The sequence below is a fragment of the Ornithorhynchus anatinus genome, chromosome X2 (assembly GCF_004115215.2).
Source record: "Ornithorhynchus anatinus isolate Pmale09 chromosome X2, mOrnAna1.pri.v4, whole genome shotgun sequence".
Taxonomy (NCBI): Eukaryota; Metazoa; Chordata; class Mammalia; order Monotremata; family Ornithorhynchidae; genus Ornithorhynchus; species Ornithorhynchus anatinus.
Window position 1 is genome coordinate 28,175,356 of NC_041750.1, and position 24,665 is coordinate 28,200,020.

A 24,665-nucleotide genomic window follows, 5' to 3' on the forward strand; every position below is an offset into this window, starting at 1 on the left:
CCAGAGCATCTTGCCAGGGGTCTGGGCAAAACTCCGAGCGAACGGCCTACATCTCAGCCCGGGTCTATGGCAGCGACCATGTCTCATTTACAGATTCTATAGATAAGCTGAGACAAAATGATAATACCTCTCAATTTGGTATATCCAATTTGTGAATATTCTTAAAGATGAAATTACATGTTCTCATTTTGGGGAAACATTTTGAATTCTCTCTCCTACTTGTGAGTAAACAGTACTCTTTTAATAACTGTTCAAAAATTGGAGCTATGTATTTATTAAAGCATTCTTCAGGGACTTAAAGTCCAGGCCAAGCAATGGGGCAATTTTGGCATTCATTTATAAATATAAAAAACAAACTATAACTTGGCGATTAACCCCCAAAAGGAACAACTTTAGCATTTCAAAATCTCAAATCTCAAATTCTGTCATTTTCTCCCACGTAAGGGGTTGACCTAAGTAATAATGTCAACCCTTAAAGGCCGTCTACTGCCTCTTCATCACTTCTGCATCACCTAAGATCTTGGGTACACCCACCCCGTCTCTGACCCCATGGCACTTACATACGTGTGACCCAGAATACTTTCCAGACTGTTTGCGTGTAAACATAAGTCTTTTATGGCCTTTTGCATTTGTTTTTTCACAATGCCTCTTCTCATGACCTTCCCTAGATTTTCATGAGGCGTCCTGTTCCTGATGTCTGCGGCTATTTGGTCATCCGGAAGACAGCTACTCTATCTTTAAAGCTCTTATAAAATCTCATTTCTTCCAACAGATGTTCCATGATGGACTCTCATTTTCCCATTCCTTTCTGCCACTTCAGGCCTTCCACATCTCCTACTCACTAGGGTAGCATCCCTAAGTACTCGGGTATTCCTCGGGGAGCAATCGGTTGGTACATATCTTTAAACTCTGCTGCTTCCTCCTCCTTGTCACTTCTTTTAACACCTGTCTCTCCTGCTAGATTGCAAGCTCCATGAGGGCAGAGATCACGTCTAGTGGCTCAATCGTATTCTCCCAAGTGCTCAGGCCAGTGCCCTGCACACAGTAAGTGCTCAATAAATATGACTGAATGAATGAATGAACAGCGGATTAAGCTCTTTGAGGGACCACCTCTACTAATTCTATCACACTCTTCCAAACAGTACACTTCTCTGCATAAGGTAGGCGCTCAATAAATATGAATGATTGATTGAAAACAGCCCTCCACCAGGGTGTCATTCCACTGGGGACATTTCCTACTTTTTTACTATGCTTAGAACAGTGCTTGGCACATAGTAAGCGCTTTAGAAACACCATTATTATTATTATTACTGACAAAACCATGGAATGCTGAACAGGGGCAGGCGGCGTGCCTTTTGTTGTTCTTCCTCACAATTACTAAAGGACAGAGCTGAACTGGACTTGAGTACATCGAGAGTAATACAGACACTGCCATCTGGAAAATCCTATGCAGTATTCAGAAAATGTATTCGCTCTTATAGTAAATGACGCGGATAAACAAAATACTAAATTAAAGGACACCCTCCCCTTAAAATCTTTCCAATTCCATTAGCGGAGGCATTAGCCACATCATGTAAAACAATTACAAAAAGGGACAGAAGATTTTTTATCTCTGCTTAATTTAGTGGCCTTTGGTGACCTTTGTCTTGCATTTTGTATCTGATTCTCAGATACTGCTTTTAACTACCTCATTCTTCCATGCATACGGTCGGTGCCAATACCAATGGATAATAATTGAATTACCGAGCTCTAAATTAACCAAACACTGAAATAATTGAAAGAAGATGAATGTAATATATTTTGGTTTCCTGCTGCTGCCTGGGAAAATGTGGTGGCGTATTAAATGTCAGTTACTGCGAGCTGTAGTTTGGAGCATGTACACTTCTGCAAACTTAGAAAAAAGATCCTGTAATTAAAGCATAATAATAACAACAATAACAATAACTGTGGTATTTGGTAAGCGCTTACTAAATGCCAAGCACTGTACTCTCTGATTACCCTGTATCTCCCCCAGTGCTTAGAACAGTGCTGGGAAAATAGTAAGCGCTAAACAAATACCCTCATTATTATTATTATCACTACTGTGATAGATGAAGAATAATAAAGTTGGACATAGTCCCTGTCCCCGTCTTCATCCCCATTTTACAGAGGAACTGAGGCACAGAGATATTTAGTGACTTGGCCAAGGTCACACTGCCGACAAGCAGGAGAACTGGGGCTGTCACCAAAGCATCCTAAGATTGAGATGATTTCTGCTACTGGAAGCGCGTCCGGGGCAGAGGGCACGGAGATTCACACTGCGCTAGGTGGCACGGCTACACCGAGCTGAACCTGGAATCTCGCCCCCAACCCAGTTATCAGGTTGTAAGCAGAGCGGCAGAGACGATGCAGACCTGCCACAGCAACGGTGCCAGCAACGGTGGAAACTGCCTCGCCAACCACAACCTCCCAGAAACGCGGGAGGGGAGAGGAGGAAGAGGTGAAGCTGCCAAGTCTCGACTTTAGACGGAAAAGAACGTGTCTAAGGCTCCAGAAAGCTCTCCTCGAAAAACCTCTTGACACTATAGCATCTCTTCATTTACCCAGAGAGCTGGGTAATTTGTGATATGTAGGGGGTCAGGTGCACACTTGCCTTTCTGGCCATGTATGTTTGCATGTGCTATAGCCATCCACGCTGAAGACAGACTCTCTTCTAGAACTGAGCATGGAAGACTGCAAACTAAGTACTCAGATCACTCTGCTCTCTGAAGAAGGAAGATTTTTCCCTCCTGTTAACTGATCGATCAATAGCCGGGAAAGATGAAAGAGCCTGAGACCCGGAACCAGAAGACCTAACTTCTAATCCCAGTTCTACCACTTGCCTGCTCTGTGATCCTGAGCAAGTCCCTTAATAATAATAATAATAATAATGGTATTTGTTAAGTGCTTACTATGTGCAAAGCACTGTTCTAAGGGCTGGGGAGGATACAAGGTGATCAGGTTGTCCCATGTGGGGCTCACAGTCTTAATCCCCATTTTACATATGAGGTAACTGAGTCACAGAGAAGTGAAGAGACTTGCCCAAAGTCACACAGCTGACAAGCGGCTGAGCCGGAATTTGAACCCATGAGCCCTGACTCCCAAGCCCGGGCTCTTTCCACTGAACCATGCTGCTTCTCAACCTCTCAACCTTAACCTCTCTGTGCCTCAGTTTCCTCATCAGTAAAATGCCGGTTCTTCCTCCCTCTCCCTAGATGGTGAGGCCCTTGTGGGGCAGAGATGGTGTCTGATCTGATTTCCCTGTATCATCCTCAGTGCTTAGCACAGTGCTCGACCCTTAGTAAGCACTTCATACCATCTTCATCGGTAGAATTTTCCGAGCATGGACTATGTTCGGAGCACTGTACTGCTTGCTTGGGAGAGTACAAGAGAATAAGTAGAGCCTCTCTCTGCCCTCAAGAAGGCTACAGTCTGGCAGGGGATCCAGGTAAAGGCAATTTACCTGGCAGGGGAGCCAGGTAAATTTCTTTTCATTCTGGGCAGGATCAGGACAGGGAATAGCTACCACTTTCCCCAGCCCGCGTCTGGAGCTGTGGTGAGAGAGGAGTGTCTGAGTCCTTTTTCTGATTCCAATTTGACATTTATCTAGGAATATCACATTTTTTTTTCCCCTCCATCAATTTTCCGCCAATTCTGTTTTGGTTGTAATACATTCTGATAAATTCCCAGGGGGAAAGAAAAAAAAAATCGATAAAAAAATCCAAACTAGGAGCCCTAAAGAAACTGAAAGGAGGAGAGCTTTTATCTAACTTCATTATCTTTGAAAGTGAAAAATTTTCCCTTCCAAACCCGCTCTTGCAGCGTGGAATTCTAGTCTTTGATTGAGCAGAATTAAGATCAAGAATCATTGGATGGAGTGCAGACAATGGCCAGCAGGGAGGAGGGGATCATTTGGTGTTTTGTCTAATACCGGCGACTCCCAGCCCTTTGTAATTGTCATGGCTGCCTTCGAGGCCAAAGCGCCAAGTCAAATGGTCCTGCCCAGCTCTGCTCTGAAACGAGTTCCCCTTTGCCAATCTCACACCACGCAGAGTCGAGAAATGACTCCGGCTGCCACCCGTTCGTTCTTCCTTTCCAAGGGGTAGCCGAATTAGAAAAGGAAACATTAATTTTGATATTTTTTCCCCCTCCACCTGGATAGAGATCTCCAGAGAGTCAGTGCAACTGACTACGTATCAAAGACCCCTCTCTGAAACACATCCCCCAAATTTTCGCTCGATTCATTTCTCGGGGGACGGCTGATTCGGTTCAGAGGGACGAGAAGAGGGTGTGTGTGTGTGCGCGCGTGCGTGTGCAGGTGCATGCATGTATTTGTGTGTGCAATCTCTAAAGACAAACTCAAAAATGCTCCTTGATCACCTGGACAAACTGCCCATCAATATTCCAGACAGGTGACGGAGCCTGGTCTCGAAGGTCACGAAAGGGATGGTTTTAGGCCAGTGAGAATAATTTGCTCTTCACAAATACACTGACAAAACACCACAATTAGTCTTGCTTCAATAAGCGCACACAATAAAACGAATTAAACAATACGGCGGGCCTCATCCGTAATCGCTTACGCCGTCGGGGAGGTAACGTCGCCCTGACTATCGCGAAGCGATCCGTTTTACAGCTCGCCGCCGACGTGGGCCGGCGCGGCCGTCTCCTGCCCATCCTCAGGAGGAAGGCCACCTTATGGGGGCTCTAAATGCCAGCCGGACTTGAGACCGAGCTCTTTGGGGAGACTGCTCGGGGAGGCTGGGGGAGGAAACGGGGGTGGCCGACAGAGCTAGTTTACGAGATGGAGCAGTCGTGAAGAGTCACGGCGCATCAATCTCTTCTGACCAAGGAGGCCAGAAACCCTCGGGGGCTCCCTTTCGTGGCCAGTTTAGGCACAACTTGGACTGGCGACCTCTGCTCTTCCTTGCTCGCCCTCCTTGCTTTCTCGACTTTGGTGCCCGTTAGCTTGGCCGGGGAGGGCTGGGTTGCCACCGCCGAACTGAACAGACGCTTCTGACGACGGAGCGGGCAGTGGTCCCGATCCTGCCGACGGGCATCCCGCAGGCTGTGGCCCGGCTCTGGGTTTGAGAAGCCGTGGAGGGCACGAGGCCCGGGCAAATGAAACTTTCCACTGAGAGAAAATGAAATATTGATCACTTATCATAAGAAACAATGAGCACGGAGTAAGTCGGCCTCACGTCAGGAATGCGAAATCGGCTCCGGGGCCAGAGTCATCTCCGCCACACAACTTCTTGCCTTGTCACCATGGCCAACCCTCGGGGTGTGGGGGATAGATCTGAGGAGAGATCGGTCCGTCTGCTGCCCGAGCTGTTCGTTCGTACGCAGAGGGCTACGTGTACACATTATGCACGCTGCACCCCCGCTGGGTGTTCCAAGGTGCCTTTCTGCCTTCTCGAGGGGCAAAGGAGAGGTCCCTGGTACTTCATCGAGAAGTCAGTTCTGCGAGTGGCTGCGAGAAACACGACTGGAATGGGGATCATACCGGGAGACCAAAACTAGAACACTCTCTGCTTAATAAATTACCCTCTTTCCCAAGAGCAAGATGACACCAGAGCCGTAAACAAAGTGGGCTTTGCAGTGGGGAGCGGCGCAAATACAATGAACAGAACTGGTTAAGTCTATTAAATGATAATGTTGCTTATTAACCAAATATGTTGTGATAGGTCAATGCTGAGGTTAAACAGAAAACATCAATTGAACCATTTCCCTAACTAAAGCTCCAGGGTGCACTATTCAGAGCACTTTATTCAATAAAAAATGCTTTTAAAATGGTACTTTGGTGATTGGGAAACATTGGCTTCATCCGTCAACCTAACTGCGGGAAAGTTCAATAAGCTAAATAATGAACCATTTACATTATTTTCCTTAGGCTCCAGTGATTTGCAAACATTGCATCAATAGAGCTCTTTAAAAAATTATGATAAGGGCTTCCTAGGCTTTTCATTTTCAGCTTTAAAAAATCATCACGGGGAGATTTCTTCTCAACGGCCACTTGATGTTTGGCTATTTTTAGCTTGTTCTAAAGCTGCCCCAATTATCAATTCTCCACCCGATAAGAAAAAAAATTGAATGGCTCGCAGCGTCCTGAATTTTCACGCAATGATTCGACCAGAAATGACAAAAGCAGTAAAAGGCTGTGACTGCTAAGAATCAAGCTGGTAAGAATCAACTCTCCTGTCCCTCCATGTGGCTCAATCAGGGCTTGGAGCAAAGGTGTAGCTCCTCTGACTCCCAGACCTGTGCTCTATCCACTAGGCCACACTGCATCTCCTGTCCAATCCCCCTGATGCTGATCTGCCACTTGCAAGTTGTCGGAAGAACCTTCCCTAATTCCCCAGTGGCGCTCTAGCCAAAATGTAGTATAGGAAGCATTTACTGAGCACCCACTTGGCGCACTGTACTAGATGCTTGGGAAAAGCAGAACAACAAAGCGACACGTTCTCTGGGCAGGGAGAATCGAGGGAACGTAGCGGTTCCTCTTAATTTATCCCTTTGACTGAGCCTCTGCCAGCCAACTATAGCCAGGAACTAGCTACAAGGTTTGGGGGCAGATTGAATTGGAGACAGACAGAAGGCCACAGAGGAAGAGAAAAACAGCACCTCGTCGGGGCTGGAGGCCTGGTACGTGCGGTTTTCGTCGCTGAAGTCCTGGTCCACCTCGGCCCCCTCGGCTTCGGTGGCGGTGGTACGGGACTCATACACGGGAGTGACGTTGTGGCACAGGGCGATGGCCTTCACTGCCTCGTGGATGCGGCTGCTCACGCTCCTGCGCACCTTGGGGGCGGGCGTCTGGGTCCGGCGGGCAGGGGTGGCCCCTGTGCTGCTCCCATTGGGCTGCGCCTGCGGGACACCGAACACACGCTGAACTCTGAGCAGCCAACGCGTCAACCGGCCAGCCTGCAGGAACGCCCCTCTCCTCCCCTCAGCGCGCGTGGCCTGGTCTCCCTCACGGTCAGTAATGTGGCAAGCCGGGACGACGTGTGGGAGCTGAGTGGGAGCCTTAACTCCCTCCCCATTGGGTGTTCAACATTCGTATAATAATAACAGTACTAATTGTGGTATTTGTTAAGCGCTTACTCTGTGCCAAGCACTGAGCTAAGTACTGAGTTAGATACAATTTAATCTAATCAGACATGTCCTCGTTCCCCATGGGACTCACGGTCCAAAGAGGAAGGGAAACAGGCATCTCATCCCCATTTTACAGATGAGGAAATGAGGCTCGGAGAAGAGAAGTGACTTGCCTAAGGTCACCCAGCCGGCGAGGGGTCGAGCCGGAGTTGCGGGGCCGGTCCTCCCGATTCCCGGTCCTCTGCTCTTTCCGCCACTGGCTTCTGCTCCCTCCTACTGAGACTGTGAGCCCCAAGAGGGACAGGGATTGTGTCTGATCTGACTGATTTGCATTTACCACTGTGCTTGGAAGAGTGCTTGACGCAAAGTAGGTGCTTAACAAGTACCATAATAATAGGCCACGTTGCTTCTCAGAGGCAAGGAGACACTGTCTCTTCAGGTCCAGCAGCTGGCCGCCTGGCGTCAGCATTTCCAAAGAGCCCATTCTCCCTGGTCAGCCTCTCTGAAGGAGGAGTCTCCCTTTCCCTTCTGTGAGCATCTGATCTGTTGCCGCCTTCCTCACTTCTTACTTAAAACTGCCCTGGCTTGGAGAGAGAGTTGCGCGGGCACACACACACACACACACACACACTCAGAGAAAACACCCTCTGCTTCCTGAGGAAAGACAACTCCCAAAGCCCCACGGAAAGCCTCCAAATCCCCCAAACCACCGCGGCTTTAGGGCCGTCCTACTGGCGAGGAGGGTCAGGCTCGGCTCTCGCCGGCGGAATCGACCTCCTCCAACGAAGCAGATTATCTGGGATGACTAAGCCGCTGCCCCGCAAGAGGGGTGGCGGAGGGCACCTCCTCGGGTCCCGCCGGCGCGGGCTGATGCCGTCTGTCGGGCAGCCCCTGGCGTTCTGACCGGGGGCACGGGGCCACTGAACCTCGCACTCCCGGCCCATCAAATCACAGGGCTGTCTGATCAAGGGTTTCACTTTTCGGCTCATCTGGCACTGCTTTTCAGCGACCGCCTTCAACCTCCACATTTGCATTCTGCTGGCGCTGACGCCATCACAGCCGCAAATAAATTAAGCCGATTTACTCCTTCTGAATTATGTTATGTTTATTGATGCTTGTATAATTTAATTTCACACAAATTCCATTAAAGATTATGCCCTCTATCACAAAATGCTTCCAGTGGGGGAATATAATCAGGTTATAATAGATTTGTGTGTTGCATTACAGTGGACCTACTAGGCTATTGTCATCTTAATAATAAAACAGAGCCCAAGCAGGGACACAATCAATGTCACGTAAGAAGTGCTGTCTAACCAGCTCGCCAAATGGCAAATGGACGAAATAAAACTCCTCCTGGATGGGGGGGGAATGACTTCTGAATCTCAACCTGCACCCGCTGAAGACGATTCCTCAAAATTACTCAGGAAAACAGGACAAAAGGGAAGAGGGGAAGAATTTCAGAAAGAGACGATTATTGGAAACAGTCAGAAGCCCCCTGCTCTTGTTTGCTTGCTTATCAGGGATGGAGCAGTAAATTAACAAAGGTGAGGGGACACGTTCTCATTGGAAACAGGAAAATCAACGCTACTCTCTGAGACAAGCAACCATCTGTTGCCCATTTAGGGGGCACCCAGTTTTAGGGAAACTGTTGCCTCAAAAACCACAGTTATGGGACCCTGATGTCATCTGCCCAGAGAAGAACACATTTTGAACTCTTCTTCTGAGTCTACCTGCCTGAGGCAATCCTAGGCAACTTCTAAAATGCAAGAAATGATGGACTATCCCCTTTAAAAGTGTATACCAGCCATTTAGAGGGAATCAGACCGTTGGTATAGTGGCTCCTTTTGTGGGGGTCTGCACGAGCCACCTTTCCCCCTGGGGCTTGGAGGTCACCCCTCACTCAAAATATTTTAGAAGAAGGAGCAGAGGCGGGGAAGTGATTAAGCCCAAGTAAGGTTTGCTTCACTGCCACCAAGTGAGAGATGACTCTAAAAAATGTGCTGAAATTAGTGTGAAAGAGCAGAAAAAAGAAATATATTTCATTGGTGAGAAAGGGAGGGGCAGTGTAGGATAAAATGCAAAACTTAGGTAGGATAAAGCTTGAAAGAGCAGAGTTTAAAAAAAAAAAAAAAGAGCCCAAAATAATCTTCAAGAAGTCTGCAGGCTTTTTTAGAAACACCATATTAGAGACCCAGGTGCAATGTGTGCCTTAGAACAAAAATGCCTGGGCTATCAAACAGACACCTTGCTTGGCTTAAAGGCAAAGTAAGCGAGGTCACCAGAGGGGAAAAGGACACCCTTTTGGATTTACAAAACTCACTCAAATGAAGAGATCAAGAAAATCTAGAGAGAGACCGATCAGGACAATCAGGAAATCCAGTAGGCCAAAAAGGAGTTCGGAGAGGCTAGGAAAACATCAGAGCCACGTGACAACTGTGGGTAGAAAGGGCACGCCACTAGGAAAAGAAAACAGCCCAGAGGCTCAATGAATCCTTTAGCTAACTCTTTCCCTAGGAAGTGGGTAGGGAGACTTTCATACATAATTTGATTGTTGTACAGGGCAGGTCAGAGGAAAAGGAACAAATCGTCCTGATCACAAGGGGATGTTTTACACTAACTGCTCCTATTCTTCAGTCCATCCCTAACCACTAGAACAGATGGCAAGGAGGGCCACCATCACCTTGTTCTTTCCAGGTTCCCGTCACTAATGGGGGAGATACAAGGCTGGTTACATGAACCACTGGTCTCACTCGACGTGGGGCTTCTTGTGTTTTCAAATAGATCGCCTCCATTTTCTGGCTGGCCTTCTGGACATGCACATTGGGCAGCGCCCTGCATGCCCCAACAGCTAAGTTCCTGGGGAGAGTGTTGGTGGGGGACAGAGCCGGAGCTGCCCATGTAGGTTCAGCCCCACCTCCCTGGTCAGGCAGGGGCAGAGCATCACCCCAGACCAGCAGGGGAATGGGCATGGCCCAGTCTTTCCCGAAAAGCTGGGGAAAAGAGACCCAACACCGACAAGCCCCAGGTCATTCTAGTCAGGACGGGCTGAGCAACTAGGGTGTTCTCAAGAGGATGAGTTTAAAATAATTGCAGAAAATGTGCAGGGGAGCCATGCCTTAAACCCCCCTGCCTAGACCGCAGCTCCGGGTTCTACCCGTTGGCATCAGTGCGTTCCAACACATCTTGGTCTCAACGAAAGCGGTAAAACAGCACAAGCAGCAGGTAGGCAGGCGGGCAGACAATCCCTCCACTTCACCCCTATCCCCGATCTTTCACCGTTATGCCAGAGCCCACGCGTAGCTTCATTAAACACAAGTCATTTGAATCTCTCAAGCACAATCACCCAACCTAGGTTTAAAAAGGTTGCCCACACTGAGCAAAGGAAATGTGGTATTTCACCCCTCCCTTGGCGACACACTCATTGAAATATCCATCTGGGGGAGTTTCTTAAGAGGCTCCTACTTGGGGAGGAAAACAACCACTGGTCCTCTGTGTTTTAGAGAAAAACAGGGGGAAATCAAGGCGGTATTACCTGTGAGTAAGAATTTGTGATGTGGTTCTGAATTTCGTCCATTGTGTCGGTCCCATAGGACACAGTTCCTAAATGGAGGCGCTTAAATACCATCTCATTCTGGGTAAGGGTCCCTGGAATACAAAACACGGACACGGTGAGATCATTAGCTCCACCGAGAGCATCAGGTTAGTGGTCTCCGCTGGTCCCTGGCCCAGGGAGGTGGACAGGCACATGCCAAGGGGCCGGGACCTGACCGCTTGAAACCCATCATCCCGATGGACTTAATGGCCACTGCCGGATGTTCCCCTCTTGCCTAGAACTCCCTCCCCGTTCATCTTCATTCATTCAATTGTATTTATTGAGTGCTTACTGTGTGCAGAGCACTGTTCTCAGCACTTGGGAAAGTATAATACAACAATAAACAGTGACATTCCCTGCCCACTGCGAGCTTACAGTCTAGAAGATGAGCTTACATCCGACGGACCACCCCCACTCTCCCCACCTTTATAAAATATTTATAAACACTTTCAACTGCATTTCCCCAACACTTACTACAGTGCTTTGCATCCTCTGGTTCTCCCTTGGCAGCAACAAAACTAAAACATTTCTGTAACCTCGTCAATCAATCAACCAATGGCATTTATCAGTTGCTTGCTGTGTGCAGGGCACTGGACTAGGTCCTTGGGAGAGTAAGTCTGAAAGTTGGGGGATCGTGTTTTAAGTCCCTGAATGTCAGTAAAACCCAGCAAGTCAAAAACCATGTCAAAGGCATTTGATACTCTGTAATTAGTGCTCAGAAACTAGAAATTGTATAGACCGTTAACGTCCAGTTTATGCATCTGATAGAGCACGCTTGCTCATGTGAGGTACAGTCATTCTGCTAGAGACGCAAATCTGCCTCCTATTTATAAAGTTAGGCATCCCTCCGTTTCTCACCCCCAGGAGGAAATTCTACAAACCTAGTGGTTTCAGATGGAAGATTCAACCATTTTGGACTGCTGGAATTCTACTCATTGCAACAGAATTGGAAATTCTGAGCTGGCATTCTTAGTAATAATAATAATAATGGCATTTGTTAATCGCTATGTGCCAAGCAATGTTCCAAGTGCTGGGGTTGTTACAAGGAAATCAGGTTGTCCCACGTGGGGCTCACAGTCTTCATTCCCATTCTACAGATGAGGCAACTGAGGCACAGAGAAATAAAGTGACTTGCCCAAAGTCACACAGCTGACGTGGCAGAGCCGGGATTGTCTCCCAAGCCCGAGCTCTAGCCACTAAGCCACGCTGCTTCTCAACTGCACTTCTTAATCAACTGCACTTCTTCCACCAGTTGGACAAGACGACTTCTCGGATCCCCGAAGAACCCACAAAAACTGAGGATATATACAGGCCACACACACACACCACACACACACACACACACACACACACACAACCAAACAAGCAGATGTGAGGTGCCCATTCTGATTTTTTGCCACGTTCACTGATCTGTACAACTTAAAGGATCCTGTCATGTTTTGGTAGGTGACTGGGACGTGCCGCAGATTTCTCAAAGCCACCTAGTGACAGAATCACAGCACTGAGGTTTTTAAACCATGGCCGGGACATTTCCAATAATTGGTAAAACGACGTCTACCCTAAACAAGGAAAGGACGAGAGATTTTTGAGACACCCGGGCTGAACATCCCCTGCCATAATAACTAGGGAGAAGCCTGAATCCAATTATCCAAAGCAGACTAATATGATTAGCAGCAATCAACGGGGCAAGGACAAAAGAATTAAGCTGGAACATGATTCTCCGTGTAAGAGAACTGTTCTTCACCAGTACACGTTTTAACATCCGAGGTCATCGCATCTGCTCGCTTGGTTGCGTACCCCGGCCGGGTCAGGCAAATACGTGCAGGGGTCATTAGACCGAGTGACTCTTAGTGACACCTCTTATTCGGCCACCGATCAAGCCTCATCTGAGGCACGGGAGGCAGCTCGGGCAACGTCTGCTCCAAAACTTTGAACCTCATCACCCCGCCGTTGCTTCCGAGGGCCGGTCCAAGAGGGGCCGGTCTGCCTCCCCGTAAGGAGCTTGCCTCAGATGGGCAAGCCGGGAGTGGGGGAGACACCGGAGAGCTATCCTAGGGGACTCTTTGTGGCTGGGGCCACGGGGGCATCTGCCTTCAGTTCCGGGGCTGCTCGGTGGTGGAGAAGGTGGATCTAGGCATCTGAAAGACCCCTTTCCCCAACTTCACCAGCGGCATTTGACAGCCCATTTCAGAAACATCTTGGTCCTCTGTGACAAGAATGACTCGCTGGATTTTTGCTTTAGGGAATCTCCATACAGAAGTGCCTGCAAAGGGATTCTTTGGCCCTTTCTGATACAGTAAATCACAATCAGCCCACCTCTATAAATAAAAACGATGACATTAAAATGTAATACCCTCGTAGGTTGGGAACGTGTCCCTTCTGCTGTTTTTTCCCTACCACTCTGCACAATGCATTTTACCCAGTGGGTTCTCAATAAGTATTATTGTTACTGTTGTTATTATTATATTTCCAAGTGTTTACTGAGTTTCAAGCTCTATTCTAAGTGCTGGGGTAGATACAGGATAATCAGGTAGGTACAATTCTTGTCCCACGTCAGGCTCAGAGTCTAAGTAGGAGGGAGGACAGGTATTGAATCCCCATTTTACAGGTGAGGAAACTGAGGCACCAGAGGAGTTAAGTAACTTGTCCAAGGTCACGAAATTGGCAAGTGGCAGAATCAGGTTTAGAACCCAGGTCCTCTGACTCCCAGGCCCATGCTCTTTCCACTAGGTCATGCTAGTCCTCTGAGTTGTCATATGACTACAACAACTAGGTGCCCACAATTAATGAAGTGGGACTACATTTTGTCAGAGAGAGGGAAACACCCCTTATGAATTCAAGATTTGTTTTCAGAATTCTCAAAGCAGAGCAGCTGAGGAATAAACTACCCCAGACGTAACGATCGTGCCCTCAAGATCGCTAACGTAGCCTTCAAATCATAGTAGAGGCTGTATTATTCTTGATAGTACTTATCGCAGGCCTAATTCAGTTCAACACACTGTACTAAACCCTGCATGTCAAGCAACACTTCAAGGTTTCACTGCGGTGCAGAAGCTGAACTTCTCATCACGTGATTCTGCCGGCTGGCGAGCCCATTCTGCCCTTAGGTTTGGACTTCCGTTGACTTCCCCGTATCAAACCATTGCCAGCTACCGAGGATAGTTACTCCAGGGGGCTTTCCCTGGCAGGTCCAATCACAGAGCTATCTAAGGCAGGGACCACCTGAGGCAGAAGAGCCGGCACTGAGATCTCCGAAGGTTTGCCGGGAATTCTTGGCGATGAAGCCGGTAATGTCAAACCCAGTCTCATCAGATTTTCTAAATTTTCTCCGGATGACTGTTTCCATCACGCTCGCCACTTTTAGAAACGGAAGCGGACCAACGTTAGCCCAATTTGGCTAGCTCGCAATCGGAGGGGACTAAGCTCGGGAGCGGTCCAGATGGAAGGGCCGCCCCAGCACAACGGGTCCTCGGAGTGCGGGTTCGACTCAGGGTCTGGGTTCCCGATTTCCCATTCGGGAAATTTCTTTGGACAAAAAAGTTTGTCTGGCACTCCTGGAGAAAAACTGAGCAGGCTCTTTAATGAAGCGAAGTTTTTTTTTACTACACTTGTCTCATTAAACACAGAGCAAAGCAGGCAAAGAGGAAATTAATTTCTAAAGAAAAAGTCCTGCAGGCATCATTCCCTGGGTGGCAGCAGATGTGGTTCACATCAGAACACTGGAGAATTTTTTCGGAGAGGCAGATGCAGGGCTTTCTGATCAAATATTACTAGGTTGTTATTTGGCCAAATACCAAAATTCTCACGGGTCACAATAAAATAGCAAGCAAGTACTTGCAAAAGATAAGCATCACCAGCCTCACTGGGGGCTCCGGGGAGGTGTCTGTCCTCTGGCCGGGGACTGCCCTTGAAGACGAGTTTTCTGCTTGGTATGTCGGGGTTCGCCCTCTGTTGTGAGGCTTGTTGAAGGAACATGAAGAAAAAACGCAGATGTTCTCCCCGGTGAGAAAACTGAAACCTGCCCCCGACGGAGACGTGAAGGAAGGAATGGGTGACTACCGGTCCTTCAGTCCCGCTTTCGAAAGCCTAACGTGTTCCCTCCACTTTGAGGACCTTCACACAATCGATCAATCAATCAACAATATCTACCGAATGCAGAGAACAGTACTAAGTGCTTAGGAGAGTACGAACAGCATGATCCTTTCCCTCGAGAGCTTTCAACCTACCGTTTAGAGAGCACTTCAGAAAAAATGTTATGGTATTTGTCAAGCACTTATCATGCGCCAGGCACTGTACTAAGTGCTGGGGGCAGATACAAGTTAATCAGGTTGACACAGTCCCTGTCCCACAAGGAACTCACAGTTTTAATACTCATTTTACACATGAGGTCAATTGAGGCACAGAGAAGTGCACTGACTTGCTCCAGGTCACACAGCAGACAGTACCGAAGCCAAGATTCAGAACCCAGGTCCTTCTGACTCCTCCCGGGCCCGTGCTCTATCTGCTAGGCCGCAGTGCTTCACACTGTACTATGAGGATTGGGAGAGAGCAAGACAGAGAGGTAGACGCAATTCCTGCCATTGGAGAGCTTACAGTCAAGCTGCTGCAGCTGATTTCTAAATTGCAATTCCATCTTCGGGCCTTGGGACCTAAGAGGGTCCACTGACAACCAGGGCTATCCACTCCCTTTCTCTCTGTCCACCACTTCCGGGGTGGAGGAGCCTCTCTACCTGTCACCTCTCCACTGTGGGAGCACAGGGAAGGTGGATGTCACTTTCCAACCATCTGGGGGTTGGGAAGGTTGAGGGGGGTCGGTCATTCCTCCCACGGGACTGGGACCCAGAAGGGGTGAGGCCCCGGGGGCTGTTGGAGAAAGTGCCGTTCAACCCTTCTGCTACTACCCAAACTGCCGCCCAATCATCCCTGGCATCCGGTCCTCCGCCTTTTAGACTCATCTTCACCGATGCCCTTTCCGAGTCCAGCCTGCTATGGAACGGGAGCCCCCGGGGACCAGAAATCACATCTAAGTTCATAGCCCCACGTCCCTCCCGGGGCTGGCTGGGACAGCTCAGCTCTCCCACTTCCCCCAAGTCAACGCCCCCGGCTAGGAGATCCAGCAAAGGGTGGGAGCGGGACCAAAGGGCTGGAGGCCGTGCTGGATGCCCTGCCGGTGCCGGATGAATGCTGCCAACCGTGGGCTACCACAGCAAATTCTCAGGCACATTTTGGCTTCGGGTGGGACCTTTCCCAGAAAACCGGCGGCATCTCTAGCCCTTTTCTCTGCCTGGAGTAGCTCGACGGGGCCAACACCCCCTAAGAAAGTGTTAATTACAGCACCGGGAGGCAGGCGCACGGCCGCACTCGAACGATCGGGGCCAACGCGCTGTCGGTGCTTACGGTGAAATGAGTCCTCTTGCCGTTGCTATGAGCAGGCGGAGCCTTGGCAGTCCCACGCCCCGAATGCCAAGAACATGGTGGGGAGGGAGGGGGGAGGTTGTTTTTTTTTAAAAAAAAGATTCAACATCGCCTGAGTGTGATTAGAAGCTCCCTGCACACTGAAGAGTAGAAAACATCATCCTCAGCTGCCCTCGCAAAACCCGAGGAACAGCGGCTCTCCCCGAAGCAGATGACTCCTTTCTGTCAAACTTCTATGGGACTCGAGTCCAAACAACATGGCATTTTGGGTAATGGATGCTATAATTAAAATGTGAGTCCTAAAAAACCTGTTGTTTTAGTGGGTGTTTTTAGTAATGGCTTTGTTCTACATGAAGATAAAAACTCCCTCACAAAGGAATTAATGTATTGCTTTAATAGGCTGCACCCTGAGTTAAGTTTTAAAATTTATGAGCTCTCTGCAGCATTGTTCTTTAAACAATGGCATTGTCAAATGCAACCAGTGAGAAGATTAAAGTTCTCCCAGCAGATTAAGTACAAATTATCTGTCCTCCTGTTTCAGCATCATTTGTTCATTTATCACATAACGTCTAGTATTTCTGGTCAGTGTCAATATGCTCTGCATCCTTGCCGTTAACAGATGTCTTCTCTTGCCGAATGAATTACTTTATGTTTCATGCACTGGTGGCCACAGATGTGTCACTATAGCAACATCATTAATTTCAGATCTTACCGGAAACATGCACTCCAATCAAACCTAATTATACCACATTGCTTTCTTGTCCCACAATAAGGAAACTATAATGCAATTATTGGGATACTGCATTTTCTAGTCTGCTGTGGCCAACGAGAGGGCCGCTGTGATGGACGCCTCTTGTCAAAAGGCTTATCGATGAAGCGCAAACCCAATTTTCAGTCATACAAAGGGCTACCTGGCAATTATGTTAGGAACGGAGGGCTCCTTGGCCTCTGCTGCTAATTCTTAATCATCTTCACTCCCGCGCAGGCCACGGGAGAAGGAAGGGTTTGGCGAGCTGGGGGCCGGATCCTCTCTCCACACCCAGGAGGGAGAATCCGCAGTGCCTCGCTTTCTCTCCAACGCAATCGCCTGCCCCTCGACCCTCGTGCGAGAGATTAATCATCTGGGTGACCTTTAAGAGCCGAGGGATCGCTGACAGCCAACCACACCTCAAGGGGGCAGGAGACACGGGGGGCAATGCTTCATTGTTTATCTCAGCTGCCCAAAGGGAAATTATAAATTGCTCCCCGCCGTTCTGTTGTGTTATTTACTGACACGGGGCGAGTTGGCCGGGCAAATAAAGTAGACGCGCCCGTTCCGTTCTGCTGCCAAAGGTTCCGCGGGAGCGGTGGCCTCCCGGGAGCGGGTGGGGTGTGAGGTCGGCCTCCGGGGCCCCCAGGCCCCCGGTCAGTGTCGCTGCCCATTCCCGCGCAAAGCGAGGGGCGGTGATTGTCACTTTTCGCCCCTCCTTGCGCCGTTGCTCTTTCTTGGTGGGTGGACAGCGGTCGCCACAATATTCCCAGTAAATCTGACACTGTTCAACTGTGACGACGATCTGATTGCTACTTAATTATTTCCACCACTAATTGTCAGTTATTTCCATCTATCCATCCCCTTAAGATCGGACGATTCCGGCAGGGGAGTGATCATGTGTCTCATCTCCGCTGTACTACCTCAATCGCTTAGTACAGTGCCACTCGGCGGGTTCTCAAAAAAATTCCTCCGATGATGATGATACAACCGTGCTAATCTCTTCGGACACAAAAGCTCGGGAAAGCTCCTGGCGCGGACGGCAGCAAAACTCCTTCGGACTGCACGATGCCCAGAAACGTTCATTCCCAACCGCCCACCTCCAGGAGCGGGAAACTGAGGATCCCTGGTTCCCTCTGACCTTTACCAAGTGCCGAGGAGTGCCCAAAGGAGTGGGGAGGTCGCCCAGGTCACCGAGCCGGAAGCCGACCCGGCTGCGAAGGGCTGAGCGCTTTTAGCAGCTATAGCCGGACGGGACTTGCTTGCGATAGTGTTGGCGAAGAGACTCAGCGCTCTCCCTGCTGATCTGGAGGGGCTCTCTAGGGAGGCTGTGGAAGTCCACAGAGGTGGGGTTTAAGGTCAGTGGGTCTCACCTGAGAAGCTCCTCGGCGGGCTGCAGTGCCCCTTGTTGACAACCCGAGGTCCCGGGAACCAAGCGCGGGGAGCGGAGGTTAGAGCCGAAAAAGAGCACAGCCTGCCGGCTCTTTTTGGCTGGTGGCCCCACTCTGTTGAGGGCCAGTTCTCAGGGCCGCCTCACCTTCCGGCCTCGGCCGCTACCGGCGGAGGGACCTCACTATCATTCTTACATTTATAAGGACCTTTATGAGGTTTGGATGAAGCGGGGCTGAGCGGGGGAGTCGGGAGACCCGGGATCTCTGCCACCAGACTGTTGCGACCTCGGGCAAGCCACTTAACCTCTCTGGCCCTCGGTTTCCCCTTAGAAAAATGAGGCGACTCATCCCCGTCTCTCCCAATTTCATAGGGATGTTGTAATAGTAAAATGAATAATAATTATGGGATGGCTTAACTGTGCTAAGTGCCAGGGTAGATACAAGATCATCAGATTGGACACCGTTCCTGTCCCACCCGGGGCTCATAGCCCAAGAGAGAGGGAGAACACGTTTCTTATCTTCGTGTTACGGAGAGGAAACTGAGGCGCCAAGAGGTTAAGGGACCTGTGCGGATCACACAGCAGGCCAGGTAAGGCAAAGTGAACTTTTTCTCATGTTAAATGGAAGGTATAACCTGAGAGTAAAGGAAGTCAATGGACAAAACCCCCTACAATAGCAAAGACTGCCCTTAAACAGCACGCAATTGAAGTGAGCTACAACGTAATTGTCATGAAGAATAATGTCAAGAGATGAGTTGGCTAAGACAATTCCTGTTAAGAATCTGGGATTAGAACTCAGGTCTTCCGGTTCCCAGGCCGGTGTTCTCTCAGTCGTTCCCCCACGCCCCTGACTTGTCTTACAGCAAAGCCTGGGCCGCCACGAGCGAGTATGAGGGTGTGTGACTTTCAGGGTGAAGGTCTGCAGCTTTGCCTCCCTCTTCCTCCTCATCCGTCTCTCCTTCTGGGGGGCAACGTGAGGCAACTGATACAAAAGACCCTTGTGAAATCAATCAATCCTTAGTATTTACTGAGTGCTTACTCTGCTCAGAGCGCTGGGAGAGTCCAGTGCATCAGAGTTGGTAGGCACGTTCCCTGCCCGCAACGAGAACTGGAAAAAACTTGATCTCCGAGGTTCAGCGCGGGCCTGTGCCTGAGATGAGAAAACCGGATGATGTTTCTTTCAGTGAAGAGGGTAACGGGGTGAAGAGGGAACGTCCTCCGTGAGCGACGAGAGCTTCTGTTCACAGATGATTTCACGGGACTGGGGCGAATGCTCCAATCACAGATCAGAGTTCCCTGGGTGGGATCTGTCCCCTTCCCCACGTCGCTACAAACACTAACGATAGAGAAATACCCAGCTATGGGGCTGCGGGATGTGCGTGTGGGAGGCATAGGGTACAGATGCCTCACTTTACATATTGATTTTTAAAATGGTAAGCCTTTGGGAAGACTTGTAAATCCCCCCAAATAAAAATAATAGGCTCTTTGGGGTCAGTAATTGCAGTATTCAAAGGGTAATGCTGAAAAGAGCACTTTTCTGGAAGTAGTATCGACTCAGCTATTAAAAAGATAACCAACTTAATAATGAGAAATTTTTAGTAGGAGTCATAGAAGAAGTGAGCCCCATTGGGACAGTGCACTGTACTATGCAGCTGGGAAGTACAGAAGAAAGAAGTGGCCCCTCACCTGCCTACGAGGCCCTTCCGCTCTAATGGGAAGGACAAACATCAGACTCCTTACAACTAGAATGATCAAGATAAATAAATGAATAAGTGTGACCTAGTTTGGCAAGAATAGAGGCCTGGGAGTCAGAGGACCTGAGTTCTAATCCTCCTTCTGCCACTTGTCTGCTGTGGGATCTTGGGCAAGTTCCTTAACTTCTCTGAGGCTGAGTACCCTCATCTGTAACATGAGGATTCAATATCTGTTCTCCCTCCCACTTAGGATGTGAGCCTCTTGTAACTATCCCATTGCAAGCACTTAAAAATACCACTATCATTATTATTACTACTGCTATTATTATTAGTGATATACATGGGTGCTGAGGCTGGGTATAAATCAGTTAATTGATTTTGGAGAGCTCAGCCCCATTCTTACTTAAAGAATAAACTATGTGAAAGCACCACATGAAAAGTTCCTTTCGTAACTGAACTTCAGTACCTTCGTATGCCTTGACGAGGTCGACGCACTATGAACTAAACCCTCATTTCTTCTTCTCCCACTCCCTTTGGCATCACCCCTGCGCTTGGATCTGCATTCTTTATTCAACCCTTCCTCAGCCCCACAGCACTTATGTACGTATCCACAATTTATATTTCATTTATTCATTCGATCGGATTTATTGAGCACTTACTGTGTGCAAAGCACTGTACTAAGGACTTGGGAGAGTATGCTATAGCAATAAACAGACACAATCCCTGCCCACGAGCTCACAGTCTGTATCCCCCTCTATACTTTTAGTTGGTTGTAGGCAGGGAACGTTTCTACCAACGTACTCTTCCAGGCGCTTAGTATCGTGCTCTGCACACAGTAAATGCTCCATGAATACAACAGAGCGACTGATTGATCGATTGACTCCACATTGGAAATAAGGAATTTACATTGTTATCAAGTGAGCTTTCTAGGGGGCAAGGAATGTGTCTGCCAGTTCTGTTGTGTTGTATTCTCCCAAAGTGCTTAGTATAGTGCTCGGCACATAGTAAGCGTGCAATAAATACCACTGACGAAGATGATCTTTGACCAGTCGGGGCTCATCAAGTAAGAAATGATATTTCAGTTTTGAAATACAGCAGAGAAAAAAATACTCAGCCAGAGCCAAGCAGCTGCATCATTCTGTTCCTCTGGATGCCAAGGCTGGTGCCGGGAGGCTGATGGGGCATTAGAGAGCAACCATACTGCTCTCACTCCCAATTTGGCCACCTCCCAAGACCTTCCGGTTCTCCCATGGGCGGGTTCTGGAATAACTAAGATTCCTGCCATGGGCGGGTTGGAGGAAGATAGATCCAGAACATTTTTGGTCCTAAAACCAAAATGGTAACAAGGTCCTGGAAAGGAAGGTTAAAGAAATAGGTGACATCGGCACCCAAGAAACTTGAAGTTTTGGCTGTGTGACCTTGGGGAAGTCACTTCATTTCTGTGGGCCTCAGTTACCTCATCTGTAAAATGGGAATTAGGACTGCGAGCCCCATGTGGGACAGGGATTGTGTCCAACCTGATTTGAATGTATCCACCCCAATGCTGAGTACAGTGCCTGGCACAAAGTAGGTGCTTGACAAATACCTCTGGAAAAATAAAATGAGGGTGATCAATTAATCAGTGGTATTTATTGAGCACTTACTGTGTGCACAGCACTGTACTAAGTGCTAGGGAGAGTACAATGGGTATCCATCCCAGCACTTAGTACAGTGCCTGGCACGCAGTACGTGTTTGACAGATATCAGAATTATTTATTTTACAATTCAACAGAGTTGGTAGAAACTTTCCCTGCCCATGACAAGCTTATGGTCTAGAGGGAACCTCTTAAGAGTCTTAGGCTCCACATCCCTAAAACGGGGATACAAATCCCGGCCTCTCCCCACCTCACACAGCTGTGCTGAGGACAAAATGAGATCACTCTGAAAAAAGAAAACCATTGCACAGTTTCAAGGAGTTATTCTGCTCACTGGCAATAATAAGAACTTCTTGCTGTTTCCACGGAGCGAATGTTGCTAAAGCCTAGAGCCATGACTTAAATTAAATGTTCGACTGGGAACCTAAAACAAACATCATCTTAAAACGATCTTAACATCATCTTAGCATCTGAAAATGTTCAAGATGCCCAGAGGTTGTCTAAGCAAAGAGGACGGAGAGTTCTGAACACGAGTCACCATGACAACAAGTGGCAAAGATGTTATTCTGCAGACACCCCCTGATGCAAAGTAAGCCCAACGGTCTTTCCGACCTCTCCTGAGGCAGTGGTGAACGATACGGGGTGTACCAGCTTTGGGGAAGGATGCGGACCCGGAGCGTGCCTCCTTCGGGGAAGGGACATACCTGTTTTATCGGTTAGCAAATACACCAGGCGTCCCAGTTCCTCGGGGATCGTGCTGGTCCGCACGACGGTTCCAGGGATCGTTTCGTCTTTCATAATCATCCACCCGTAGGCCGCTTTGCCCATGTCCAAGTTGACCCGTAAGCTGAAAAATAAATCCAGAGCGTCACCCCGGGTACGAATTCGAGTTTGTGCCTCTTCTCACCCGGCGAAGACTGGTTCAGGTTTGATTACGTGTAGCATGTAAATGGCTTGTGGAGCGCCACTCGCCCTCGCTCGTCCCTGCCCGTCACATCTCACTGGGGCACGGAGTGCCACGACCGAGCAGAGGTGTAGCTTTGAGGCTCATCGATGCCCCTGACTGGAGGCCTGGTTTTTAAATGTGGGCCTCTTGGCTCGGTCACGGGCCAGTTATCTTTAAGTAGGTCTTTCTTTTCATCTTTTCTACTATCAGGGTTGATAACAGCATCTCTTCAAGAGGAACTGATGCTAAACCGAGAATAATTTAGGTGGTTCAGATGCGCTGACTTGGTCTATTTCTTTACTGAGAGTGGTGCGTGGTCCACAGCCAAGGACAGGGTCCTTGGGGTTGGGGGGTGGGTTTCCAGATTGACTGTAGGAATAACTCCGTGGCTCCCCAGGAAGGGCCACCTTTTATCTACCCCAGTGCTTAGAGCAGTGCCTGGCACATAGTAAGCGCTTAACAAATACCACTGTTATTATGATTATTATTACCCGAGGGGGCTAACTGGTCCCCCGGCGAGGGCGAAAGAATAGCCATAGTGAGCAATTCCGACATCCCTTGGGAAATAGAGAAGCGGCGTGGCTCAGTGGAAAGAGCACGGGCTTTGGAGTCAGAGGTCATGGGTTCGAATCCCAGCTCGGCCACTTGTCAGCTGTGTGACTTTGGGCAAGTCACTTCACTTCTCGGTGCCTCAGTTACCTCATCTGTAAAATGGGGATTAAGACTGTGAGCCCCACGTGGGACAACCTGATTCCCCTGTGTCTATCCCAGCGCTTAGAACAGTGCTCGGCACATAGTAAGTGCTTAAATACCAACATTATTATTATTAAATAGGGCTCCTCAGCAGCCCCAGCCTCCTAGCTCAACGCTACCATCTCTTTTTTCTATCTACACACCTGCTCCATGGAGCTGACCCGAACAACCACATTCCTCCTGGGTACTTGAGAGTGTGCCAGCAATTTTTTTAAACCACCCCCCTTTGGAAGCTAGAAAAGATGTGTGACTTTTTTTTCAGAGAAGGCACTTTATCAATGGCTTTGAGCACCATTTTTGCAGTTGCAGGAAGATGGTCCAACGGTGGAATTTTTCTAGAGCGGCTCTAAAACACTGCCATGAACTCCAACTACCTAGGAGTCTGAGACTATCGAAATGTCCGATTGTATCACGTTTACCTCGAGGTTGGGAGAGATTCCCTGCACATCATTAAGGGAACGACGCTCACTTCACTGGACACGGGGCAATCGCATAGCCCAGTCTATGAAATGCGCAGGAAGGGGAAGAAAGCTGAAAATTAGAATTCCAAATGCCGGACCCGAACGGCCACCTGCTTTCAGTCCTCGGAAATGCGGGCTCTGCTGATGAAACCGGGACGTAAACTGGGAGAAAGGGAAGCATTTATGGACGAAGCCAGGCCGCCGTCTCCGGCTGCCTGTCTTCCCAGATTCCTCGCTTCCTGTCCTGCACCAAGTACCTAGGTAGTCTATCATCGCCGGACATTCAGGAACCGGCTAACGGTTGGTGCTCAATTTCTAAACATTAAAGGGTCAGCTAATTACTCATCGCACCCGGAGAATTTTGAATCCCTTTCCCCCATGGGATTCAGCAACTCACATTTTTCTAGATGACCCCAGGGACCAGACCACGGGGGCGTGGGATCGGCAGGACCGGCCGGGAACACCAGCCCAGTTCCTTCTGCTCACCTGCCCTTTCCTTCCCTAACCTCTTATTCCAGTCATCCGGCGGGTAATGAAATTCTGAGAATTAACATTAATTGATTTCCGTGTGCTCGGCTCATAAAGAGAATGGAGATGGAAACGGTCCCTTCGCTTTAGATGTTCACAATCACATTAAAAAACTGGACATGTTCTGAATTTCTGCCTTGGATCTTTCAGAAGATGCTACATAAACACAGGTTAGTGGCAGGTACCGATTTATTTCCTTTCTTCGCCGCACCCCTCGTGTGGCCGGGCGAAAGGGCAGCTGGGAAAATTAATGTGATTTGGCCAATTTTCGAGGGTAATGTTAACCTTAATGAACATGAACACTCTCCAAACAACCTTCTAAAAACCTTAGTCTGAGCCTTTGGGAAGAAATAGACAACAAACATATCCTTAATACGGTCATGTCATCACCCCAACG

General features: G+C 48.7%; 1 protein-coding gene across 6 annotated transcripts in view; it reads right to left on the reverse strand.

The window, feature by feature from the left end:
- ATP9B (ATPase phospholipid transporting 9B (putative)) overlaps positions 1-24,665 on the reverse strand; it is a 185,023-nt gene that overhangs the window by 16,833 nt on the left and 143,525 nt on the right. For all 6 annotated transcript variants that reach the window (XM_029052670.2, XM_029052669.2, XM_029052674.2 and 3 more), the window contains 3 exons: positions 22,285-22,427; positions 10,640-10,752; positions 6,640-6,879 (listed from right to left, as the gene is read on the reverse strand). In XM_029052670.2, coding sequence (XP_028908503.1) covers positions 6,640-6,879; positions 10,640-10,752; positions 22,285-22,427 — 496 coding nt within the window. The remainder of the gene's footprint in view (positions 1-6,639; positions 6,880-10,639; positions 10,753-22,284; positions 22,428-24,665) is intronic.